The sequence below is a fragment of the Pelophylax lessonae genome (assembly GCF_965119305.1).
Source record: "Pelophylax lessonae genome assembly, contig: HAP1_SCAFFOLD_1293, whole genome shotgun sequence".
Taxonomy (NCBI): domain Eukaryota; kingdom Metazoa; phylum Chordata; class Amphibia; order Anura; family Ranidae; genus Pelophylax; species Pelophylax lessonae.
Window position 1 is genome coordinate 6755 of NW_028119097.1, and position 11398 is coordinate 18152.

General features: G+C 49.8%; 1 protein-coding gene across 1 annotated transcript; it reads left to right on the plus strand.

The window, feature by feature from the left end:
• Window positions 1-314: 314 nt before the first annotated feature.
• LOC309544154 (serine/threonine-protein phosphatase PP1-beta catalytic subunit) lies at window positions 315-8074 on the plus strand (the record flags this gene model as incomplete). Its single annotated transcript, XM_082276525.1, has 2 exons — window positions 315-457; window positions 7844-8074. Coding segments are annotated over exons 1-2 (331 nt in total), but the record flags the coding sequence as incomplete, so codon positions are not given.
• Between the last annotated feature and the right edge of the window lie 3324 nt (window positions 8075-11398).

An 11398-nucleotide genomic window follows, 5' to 3' on the forward strand; every position in this document is an offset into this window, starting at 1 on the left:
CTGTCACCCGCATTCATCCAATCCTGACTTCACCAATACCGGCCTTGGGGGGGGTTGCATCAGCTTTGTGCAGGGATCACAATAAATATTGTATCAGTGATCTGTATGGATAATCTGTTGGATTCTAGAACTAGGATAGAGATTTCAGGAGTAACGGACTGGAGATCGGACGCGATGGCCGATAATGAAGTAGATTTATTTGGTTGGAGAATTTTCAGTGATTTGCTTTCTTGTAATCGCTCAGTTTTTAGTATATTTTGCAATACTGGGAAGCTGCGCTGCACTTTATATTTTCATCTAAATGCTTTATATTTTGTGTTTGCAGTGCGAGGATGTCGCCCCGGAAAGATCGTCCAGATGACGGAGGCAGAAGTGCGCGGCCTGTGTATAAAATCTCGCGAGATCTTCCTCAGCCAGCCCATACTGCTGGAACTGGAGGCCCCACTAAAGATTTGCGGTAAGTCATTTACCCTTTAACCGCCAGGTCCGTATTTGGAAAGACCTGACAGCGGGGTGCTTACATACACTCCCAGTGGCTCCACCCACTAGGGGTGTGTTTATCTGACAAGCTGGCTGTCAGATGGAATCCGGTGACTGGGCTCCTGTCCGATCACTTCCAAACTTGCCAGTAAGATGCCCTCCACAGTCTTTGACCCCCCCCCCCCACCCAATGTCTCATTAACCACTTCCAGACCGCCCACCGCATATATACTGGGCAGGGTGGCCTGGCTGCGCAAAATCACGTATAGGTACATGAATGCAGGGGTTCTCAGGGGCGCGCGTGCTGTGATCAGTTTCAGTGGGTCCAGCACCCGCGATCATGCAGGGGAATGACAGAACAGCCGTCTGCCTGTCATAGAGGGGCTATTCATTCAAAGGGATTGCATGAGGACTCGAGGGCATACAATGCGATTAGAGGAGAAGCGTTTTAACCTCAGGCAACGTGGGGGGTTCTTTACTGTTAGGGCTACAAGATTGTGGAATTCTCTACCACAAGAGGTGGTTTCTGCGGGAAGTATGGTGGCTTTCAAAAGACTCTTAGATGTACATCTCAAGGATCAGAACATTCAGGGGTATGAGAGATGATTACAGCCACACACACCTACACAGGGGGAACTCCGCCCACACACACCTACACAGGGGGAACTTCGCCCACACACACCTACACAGGGGGAACTCCGCCCACACACACCTACACAGGGGGAACTCCGCCCACACACACCTACACAGGGGGAACTCCGCCCACACACACCTACACAGGGGGAACTCCGCCCACACACACCTACACAGGGGGAACTCCGCCCACACACACCTACACAGGGGGAACTCGATGGACTATTGTCTTTATTCAACCTCACCAACTATGTAACAGAGGCAGAGAGAGAGCTTGTTTTAGCCAAGCTTAAAACACATCCATCCCCCACACAGTTAGAAAGCATTCCCTAGGAGCACGCATTACCCCTAGTGTTAACCCCTTTCCTGCCAGTGTCATTTTTTTTTTTTTCACTGGTGTCACTGGTCCCCAAAAATTGTCATTTAGTGTTTGCCTTCCGCAATGTCAGTCCCATTAAAAAAAATCGCTGATCGCCGCCATTACTAGTAAAAAAAAAAAAAAAGTCTGTAAATCTATCCCGTAGTTTGTAGACGCAATAACTTTTGCACAAACCAATCAAAATACACTTATTACAATTTTTTTTTAACCAAAAATATGTAGCAGAATAAATTGTTTGTTTTTTTTTTTTTTTTTTTTTATAGCGCAAATAAAATGGCCTGGTCATTAAGGGGTAAAACCTAAAGCTGAAGTGGTTAAGGAGAACCTGTCACCAAAAAAATCATCTGAGGGGGGCTTTTTTTGATGAAAATAAGTTAAGGCTCAAGGTTTTTACTGGACCCCCCCCCAAATACTTGAGCCCTATCGCAATCCAGTGAGACTCAACTCTCCGGGGACCCCCCCCCCCCCTTATTGGTTGAGCCAGTCACAGCGTGTGTGTGTGTGACGGACAGACACATAGAGCAGTGGCTTGGGATCTAGCCTACTTGGGTGCCCTCATAGCAAACTGCTTGCTCTGGGCATTCGGCAGGAGGGAGGGGCCAGGAGAGACAGCAGGGGTGTTGAGAAGAAGTGGATGAGGGCTGCTCTGTGCAAAATTATTACACAGAGCATGTAAGTGTGACTGAATAAATATCACTTAAAGAAGAAAAAGTTTATAGGTGTGTGTATTGTATGTATGTATGTATGTATGTATATGTGTATGTATATATATATATATATATATATATGTGTGTGTGTGTGTGTGTGTGTGTGTGTGTGTGTGTGTGTCAGGGTGTCCTCCAGCCTGGAAATGGGGCGGAGCTCTATCTGACTTGCTGCAGCTTCTAATGCACATGATGAGAAGCTCACAGTGTGCGGTGAAATCAGAGGAAGCCGCTTCAGTTCAGGAGAGGAGCCGGCACACCTGTGGAAGGTGATTTTAGGGTGGGGAGGCTGCAGAATGTGAGCAGGTTTTGTGTAACCTGAAAGATGGACTGGGTTTTAGGACTCGTTCTCACATCCAGCAACCCTTACCACCCCTCTGAAAAGTAATCCACAGTGTCACACCAGCAATAAATCAGTACAGCTCCAATGGTGGCATTCAGAGGTATTGGACTGACCTCTCAGAGGGGTGCCAGTTGCTGGCAGTGGCTGCGTTTTTGTAGCATAGGTCAGATATTTATAGATTATAGCGGCGTTTCCGAAATGGCGAGCTTAGGTTACACATCGCTGCTAATAGCCGATCGGTCACTGGAGCTGTAAAGTGTTAAGTCCCTCCGGGTGCCGGAGTGTGAGCTTCATAGGTCACCATGAACAGAACCCTTCTATGTTTTAACTGACGGAGACCATTCTGATCATTGCTGTGCCATCTGAGGAGGGCGGTGGGGGGAGGTGCTGGAGACTCTGCACTCTGACATTTCTGTGGGGAAGGTGAGGATTCTCCTTGGTTTTAAAGCTGACTTGTCTACTCCAATACTGATATTTTTGCCATCGCATATCGGTATCGGCCATCTCCCACCCACCCGATACCGATTTGTTTCTTACCCACTTGCTGTAAGTGACCCCCGGGTGATATCGCTGCGTCCAGCATGTGGTCACGCCGGGCACAAATTCAATAATATTTGTAAAAGGAATTATGCTGTGACATCATTTTACCCTTACATGAGCAATATTTGGAATATCGGCAAAATCGGATAGTTCCGGGGCCGATACAGATATATCGGCAAAAGTCAATATATTGGCCTTGCCGATAATTGGGATTGGGTGGGGGAAGCGCATGCCCATCTGTGGGTACCGCACACCCTGTCCACTGGCACCTGCCAATCCTCGCACAGAGAGGCGGTCTGGCTATGTAAAGAAGATCTCATTTCTGACATGGGGGGGGGGGGGGGGAAGGAATTGATCCCTGATCTCTGTAAAGCAGGGACTAGAATCCATGTCTTCTCCCAGTAGAAGCTCCTCCCACAGTATAATAAAACACGAGGCTCACATTTATGGCTCACCCAGCCAGTGTGATCAGTACAGTGACAGTGCATAGTTTTAGCACTGATCTCTGTATTGGTGTCACTGGTTTCCAAAAAGTTTTGCAGTGATTGCCCGCTGCAATATCGCAGTACCGCTAGAAGTCGCTGATCACCACCCATACTATTAAAAAATAAATACATTTAAATTCCAGTATATATACCATAGTTTATAGACGCTACCATTTTTGCGCAAACCAATAAAATATATTCTTAATGGGATTTGTTTTTCGAAAAATATGTAGCAGAATACATATTGGTCTAAATTTTATTAAGAAATTCAATTTTTTTTTTTTTTTTGGTTTTTTTGTTATTGCGTATGTTTTAAAGCAGAAAGTAAAATAATTGTGTTTAAAAATTGTTGCCTTTTTTTTGTGTTGTAGCGCAAAAAATAAAATACCAAAAAGCATGATTTGTGGGAAAAATATATAAATTGTATTTGGATACAGCATTAAAAGTGATGCAGTACCCTAAAGTGACCTGGTCAGGAAGGGGGGGGGGGAATGTTCCGGAGGTCAAGGGGTTAAATTGGTTTTAAATCCTAAACGTTTTTCACCTTAATGCAGGGGTCCCCATCCCCGGGGACAGGTACCGGTCCACGGCCTGTTAGAAGCTGGGCCACGGGGAGGGGGGAGGGGGTGCGTACCACGCTGGAAGATGTCTGCATGCTGTCTCCAGGCATCGGGGGGTGCAAGTTTTACCAGTGCTTCCCACAGCTTCCTCCGGCCTTTGCTGCACTTCTCATCCCCCGACCCAACCACAGAATTACCCACAAAAGGAAAGAGCGGCTTTAGCAGCAGGACCTCACCACTTTCTTTCCTTCTGCTGGGGGCGGGGCTTCAACAAAATGGTGCTGGCAGCGCTCTATCAATGCGGCTGGTGCTGAACACACTAATCAGACCGGCAGCTGTAATCGGTGTCTTTGGTGGGATTTGATCACCTCTGCGTTTTTTTTATTTTTTTGTGATCTAAACGAAAAACGACCATTTTGAAAAAAAGATATTAATCCATTCCAATTAAAATGTAAAAAATCGAAATTTCTTCATAAATTTTGGCCAAAATGTATTCTGCTAAGTTTGTGTGAAATTTATAGTATGTACAAACTATGGGATAAATACTGGAATTCTTATCTCTTCCAATGGTGGCGACCTGGGACTTACAAATGGGACAGCAATGGTGCGGCAGACAACCTGACACTAACTGACACTAGGGGGGGAACGAACTGCCACTGACATCACCATTGACCCTATTACAGTGATTCTATTCACTGTACTAATGACACTGGCTGGGAAGGAGTTAACATCCTAGGGGCAATCAGGGGGTTAAATGTGTGCCTAACAATGTGTAATATGTGCTGCTTTTTACCAATAGATCAATTTTTTCTCATTCCTGCTTTACAGGGAAAAGACGCAGAGATTCCCTCCCTCTGTATCCGAGCTCTGTGTTTATTGCTAACACAGAGCTCTGTGCTGTGATTGGACACAGCCAATCAGTGGCCTGGACTGGCTGACACTATCACTGTGTACAATCACAGCAGGCAGGGGGGGCGCCCTAAACCCGGGAGGAGGCAGCGACGTACCAGCACATCGCTTTGCCTGCACAGGCTCCTGTCCGCAGTACATTGCAGGCAGTGCAGTCCAAATCGTTTAACCTGTTGGAGGCGGCCATACACAAATGTGCGCCTTCTTGGCGGGTGGACCTTGGCACCGAGCGGCTCCATATTTGTGTGGATTGGTGTCAATACATCGGTGCTCCCAGCACAGTTACTGGCGGCTAACAAACCTCACGATTGCTACTTGCGGTTGGGAGCTTTCCAATCCTATTACAGCCAATCACGGCAGTCACATGATCATAATATCCACCCCGGCACCTGAAACCTCTTAAAGGGCTGAGAGGCGCAGAGGGGTTAGAGAGCTGAATTGTGAGCACCACAAAGCACTTTGAAAAACACCCCAGGCATTTCTATCAAAGGCCATCTTGAGTAAGGGCAGATAGAGCATTTACTTCCTGGAATACATCTGCCCTTAGTTTAGGCAGGCAGTGGGGTGTGCTTTGCTGAGAGCCCCTCCCCCTCCCATGAAGACTCCTGGGATGTATGACATCATTTTGGCCTAGGCCACAAACCAGGAAGTAATTGAATGTAAAAAAAAATCAAATTGTACAATCCCACCCTAAGAAAATAATTTACTGCACTCTTTGAACCGGTGAATTGCCTGGCTGTGGTGTCACCGGCCAAGCGTCAGTGCGAGAATATCCTGCTTGTTATAACTGGTGCCCCATGGCCGTATCCCGTGTGGTGCTTTTAAGACAAAGCTACAGATTTAAGAGAGCGCGCATGCAGTGGTGGGGCTCCAGGTGGAAGGGCAGTGGTGGGGGACCGAGGCTCAAGGTGGAAGGGTGGTGGTGGGGACTGAGGCTCCAGGTGGAAGGGTGGTGGTGGGGACTGAGGCTCCAGGTGGAAGAGCAGTGGTGGTGGGGACTGAGGCTCCGGATGGAAGAGCAGTGGTGGTGGGGACTGAGGCTCCAGGTGGAAGAGCAGTGGTGGTGGGGACTGAGGCTCCAGGTGGAAGAGCAGTGGTGGTGGGCACTGAGGCTCCGGGTGGAAGGGCAGTGGTGGGGGACTGAGGCTCCAGGTGGAAGGGTGGTGGTGGGGACTGAGGCTCCAGGTGGAAGAGCAGTGGTGGTGGGGACTGAGGCTCCGGGTGGAAGAGCAGTGGTGGTGGGGACTGAGGCTCCGGGTGGAAGAGCAGTGGTGGTGGGGACTGAGGCTCCGGGTGGAAGAGCAGTGGTGGTGGGGACTGAGGCTCCAGGTGGAAGAGCAGTGGTGGTGGGGACTGAGGCTCCGGGTGGAAGAGCAGTGGTGGTGGGGACTGAGGCTCCGGGTGGAAGGGCAGTGGTGGTTGGGGACTGAGGCTCCAGGTGGAAGAGCAGTGGTGGTGGGGACTGAGGCTCCGGATGGAAGAGCAGTGGTGGTGGGGACTGAGGCTCCAGGTGGAAGAGCAGTGGTGGTGGGCACTGAGGCTCCGGGTGGAAGGGCAGTGGTGGTTGGGGACTGAGGCTCCGGGTGGAAGGGCAGTGGTGGTGGGCACTGAGGCTCCGGGTGGAAGGGCAGTGGTGGTGGGCACTGAGGCTCCGGGTGGAAGGGCAGTGGTGGTTGGGGACTGAGGCTCCGGGTGGAAGGGCAGTGGTGGTTGGGGACTGAGGCTCCAGGTGGAAGAGCAGTGGTGGTGGGGACTGAGGCTCCGGATGGAAGAGCAGTGGTGGTGGGGACTGAGGCTCCAGGTGGAAGGGCAGTGGTGGTGGGGACTGAGGCTCCGGGTGGAAGGGCAGTGGTGGTTGGGGACTGAGGCTCCGGGTGGAAGGGCAGTGGTGGTGGGCACTGAGGCTCCGGGTGGAAGGGCAGTGGTGGTGGGCACTGAGGCTCCGGGTGGAAGGGCAGTGGTGGTGGGCACTGAGGCTCCGGGTGGAAGGGCAGTGGTGGTTGGGGACTGAGGCTCCGGGTGGAAGGGCAGTGGTGGTTGGGGACTGAGGCTCCGGGTGGAAGGGCAGTGGTGTTTGGGGACTGAGGCTCCGGGTGGAAGGGCAGTGGTGGTTGGGGACTGAGGCTCTGGATGGAAGGGCAGTGGTGGGGGACTGAGGCTCCAGGTGGAAGGGCAGTGGTGGGGGACTGAGGCTCCAGGTGGAAGGGCAGTGGTGGGGGACTGAGGCTCCGGGTGGAAGGGCAGTGGTGGTTGGGGACTGAGGCTCCGGGTGGAAGGGCAGTGGTGGTTGGGCACTGAGGCTCAGGGTGGAAGGGCAGTGGTGGTTGGGGACTGAGGCTCCAGGTGGAAGGGCAGTGTTGGGGACTGAGGCTCCGGGTGGAAGGGCAGTGGTGGGGGACTGAGGCTCCAGGTGGAAGGGCAGTGGTGGGGGACTGAGGCTCCGGGTGGAAGGGCAGTGGTGGTTGGGGACTGAGGCTCCGGGTGGAAGGGCAGTGGTGGTTGGGCACTGAGGCTCAGGGTGGAAGGGCAGTGGTGGTTGGGGACTGAGGCTCCAGGTGGAAGGGCAGTGTTGGGGACTGAAATGTGACACGAACACTGAAACCTGCAGGACTTGCAGCCGGAGCGGCACTGAAGTGCAGCGGGTGCCGGACCTCCTGTGGAGGTAATCCTGCCTGGAGTGAGGCTTTAGTTGTGGATTTGTATGGTAAATCGGGGGCTGCAGTAAAGATTGTATTAAGTCTTGTACATTGCTGATTATTTTGTATCTTTTTGTTACTCTTGTGTAAACTTTGCTGTGTTTTGGATTGCAGGTGACATCCACGGGCAGTACACAGACTTACTGCGGTTGTTTGAATATGGCGGCTTCCCTCCAGAAGCCAATTACCTCTTCCTGGGAGATTACGTGGACAGAGGGAAGCAATCGCTGGAGACCATCTGTCTGCTTCTGGCGTATAAAATCAAATATCCAGAGAACTTCTTCCTGCTTCGGGGAAACCACGAGTGCGCCAGTATCAACCGGATCTACGGCTTCTATGATGAATGTGAGTCTCTTCTTCCACCGCTCCTCGGGGGCGGAGAAATGGAATTCAGGGGCTGATACCTCCATGCTAGGGACCAGTGGTCAGGAATGAGAGCCTCAGCTGATAACAATGGAATAGACAAATCCATGAAAATATTTTGGGTCTTAGCTGTCTGGCTCCTGGATTTTGTCCAGCTCTGTTTTTGGATATTAACCCCTCGAAGACCGCGCCTTTTTCTGCACTCGTTGTTTACACGTTAAAATCGGTTTCTTTTTGCTAGAACATTAATATATATATATATATATATATATATATATATATATATATATATAATATTTTTTTTTTAGCAGAGACCCTAGAGAATAAAATGGATTGTTGCAATATTTTTACACACTGTATTTGCGCAGCAGTCTTACAAACGCAATATTTTTGGAAAAATGTCACTTTTTTTAATTAAAAAAAGAAAACAGTTAGCACAATTTTTTTTCTATAATGTGAAAGATGTTACGCTAAGTAAATAGACACCCAACATGTCACGCTTCATAATTGCGCACACTCGTGGAATGGTGACAAACATTGGTACTTAAAAATCTCCATAGACGACACTTTAAAAATTTCTACAGGTTACCAGCTTAGAGTTAGAGGTGGTCTAGGGATAGAATGATCGCGGTGGTACCTCGCATGCGGTTTGAACACCGTTCACATATGTGGGCGGGACTTGCGTATGCGTTTGCTTCTGTGCGCAAACTAACGGGGACGGATTGCTTTAGCTTTAATATTTTTTTTTCCTATTTAATCTGTTTTTTTTTTTTTTTCTTAATTTTTATTCCTATTACAAGGAATGTAAACATCCCTTGTAATAGAAATAAGCAGGACAGGTCCTCTTTTTAACCACATCCTGCCCGCCCTATAGCAGATTGACGGTGGGAATGTGGTTGTATTATACTGACCGGACGTCATAGGACGGCAGCAGGATAATACAGCTCTGTGCGCCCCCCGGGGGCAGAGCGGCGATCGGTGATGTGAGGTGTCAGCCTGACACCCTGCATCTCCGCTCTCGGTAAAGAGCCTACTGACGTAGCTCTTTACCATGTGACCAGCTGTGTCCAATCACGGCTGGTCACATAGTAAACAGGAAGGGCCGTTGATTGGCTTTCCTTAGTTCGTGCCTGACAGGCACGAGTAAAAGAGCGCCGATCGGCGGCTCCCCTGACGGGGGGGGGGGGGGGGGTCGGCACTGGTAATCAGATCATTGATTACCAGTGCAGACCCTCGGGGGGGGGGGGGGGGGATGCCACTAGAACCACCAGGGATGCCCACTATGGCCACCAGGGATGGCAATCAGAGCTCAGGGAGCCCACCAGTGTCCTCCCTATCAGTGCTGCCCACCAGTGCCCATAATTGCCCACCAGTGCCGCCTATCAGTGCCACCCATCAGTGCCCACCAATGCCGCCCATCAGTGCCACCTCATCAGTGCCACCCCATCAGTACCTGTCAGTGAAGTCTCATCAGTGCAGAAAAAAACTTATTTATTTACAAAATTGTATAACATAAACAAAAAACTTTTTTTTTTTTTTTAAAGGCTCTTTCACATGGGCTTTCCGTGTGAAAGGTCCGCTGCGGGACTTTTTTTTTTTTTTTTTTTTTTTTTTTTCACGGAGCGGATGACATTTCCGTCATCCGCTCCGTAGGTCCGCATATCATCCCATCCGTTTGCGGATGATATGCGGACCTAATGTAAGTCTATGGGGATTGCGGATGACACCGCTGACATCCGATTTTCCTTCCTTTCCGTTTTTTGAACGGAACAAAAATAGGATTTTTTCAGTTCCAAAAAACGGAACAGAACTGACAGGAGGAAAATCGGATGTCAGCGGATGGTATTCCTCTGACATCCGCAATGCCATAGACTTACATTATGTCCGTATATCATCCGCAAAAAAATAGGATGATTTGCGGACATACGGAGCGCCCGTGTGAAAGGGGCCCTTAAACTTTTTGGTCTTTTTTTATTTGTTTAGCAAAAAGGAAAAAACCTTGCAGTGATCAAATACCACCAATAGAAATCTCTATTTGTGGGGGAAAATGACATAAATTTGGTGTAAGTACAGTGTTGCATGACCGCGCAATTGTCATTCAAAATGCAACAGCGCTAAAAGGGGAAAATTGGCCTAGGCAGGAAGGGGGTGAAAGTGTCCGGTATTGAAGTGGTTAATGTGAGATCTGGGGTCATAAACACCTCACCCCTCACATCTACACTAAAGAAAAAAAATGGGCTCTTTAAGGCCGTTGCTAGGAAGAGACGTATGACGTTGCTCCGGTCCTCCAAGGCCATAGAGTGGAGTGGGGGCCAGCCTGCCCTCACTCGACTTCCTGCCTGTGAGAAGAGCGGACCGGATAGTTTTCCCCGCCACGGACGGTTCCGGTAAGCAGGAAAAACGACCCGGAAGCGGCTGGAGGGGGTGGGAACTTCTCCCGCTGCCCATAAGGGTGAATCCACCTCTGGGACCACCCTTATGTGAAAGAGGACCGCCGACAGTTTAAAAAAATACAGTGGTTATGGCAGCTATCTGTCTGTTGCCATAACCCCGGTATTTAACGTCAAATTACCGATGTAAAACTGCGGGGGCGCTCCGGATGTGGTTAAAGTGCCACAAACTGAAAACACTATTTATTATATAATCAACCCCCCCCATCCCCCCATATGTCCATGATTTACTCTGTTGAGAAATAACTTTGAAAACCCCTCCTAACAATAATTTTTTTACAGGCACTTTTATAGCGCTTTACATATATATTGTACATTCATACCAGACCCTGCCCCCAAGGAGCTTACACTCTAAGGTCCCTAACCCACAATCATACACACATACTAGGGCCAATTATCCTCCTAGCATGTCTTTTGGCGTGTGAGAGGAAACCCATGCAGGCACAGAGAGAACCTGCAAACTCCAGGCAGGTAATGCCTTTAGTTCCGCCTTCAGGGAGGATATAGGATGGGGGGGGGTTTAGTTCTGCCTTCAGGGAGGATATAGGATGGGGGGGGGGGTTTAGTTCTGCCTTCAGGGAGGATATAGGATGGGGGGGGGGGTTGTTTAGTTCTGCCTTCAGGGAGGATATAGGATGGGGGGGGGGGTTAGTTCTGCCTTCAGGGAGGATATAGGATGGGGGGGGGGGTTTAGTTCTGCCTTCAGGGAGGATATAGGATGGGGGGGGGGGTTAGTTCTGCCTTCAGGGAGGATATAGGATGGGGGGGGGGGTTTAGTTCTGCCTTCAGGGAGGATATAGGATGGGGGGGGGGGGTTAGTTCTGCCTTCAGGGAGGATATAGGATGGGGGGGGGGG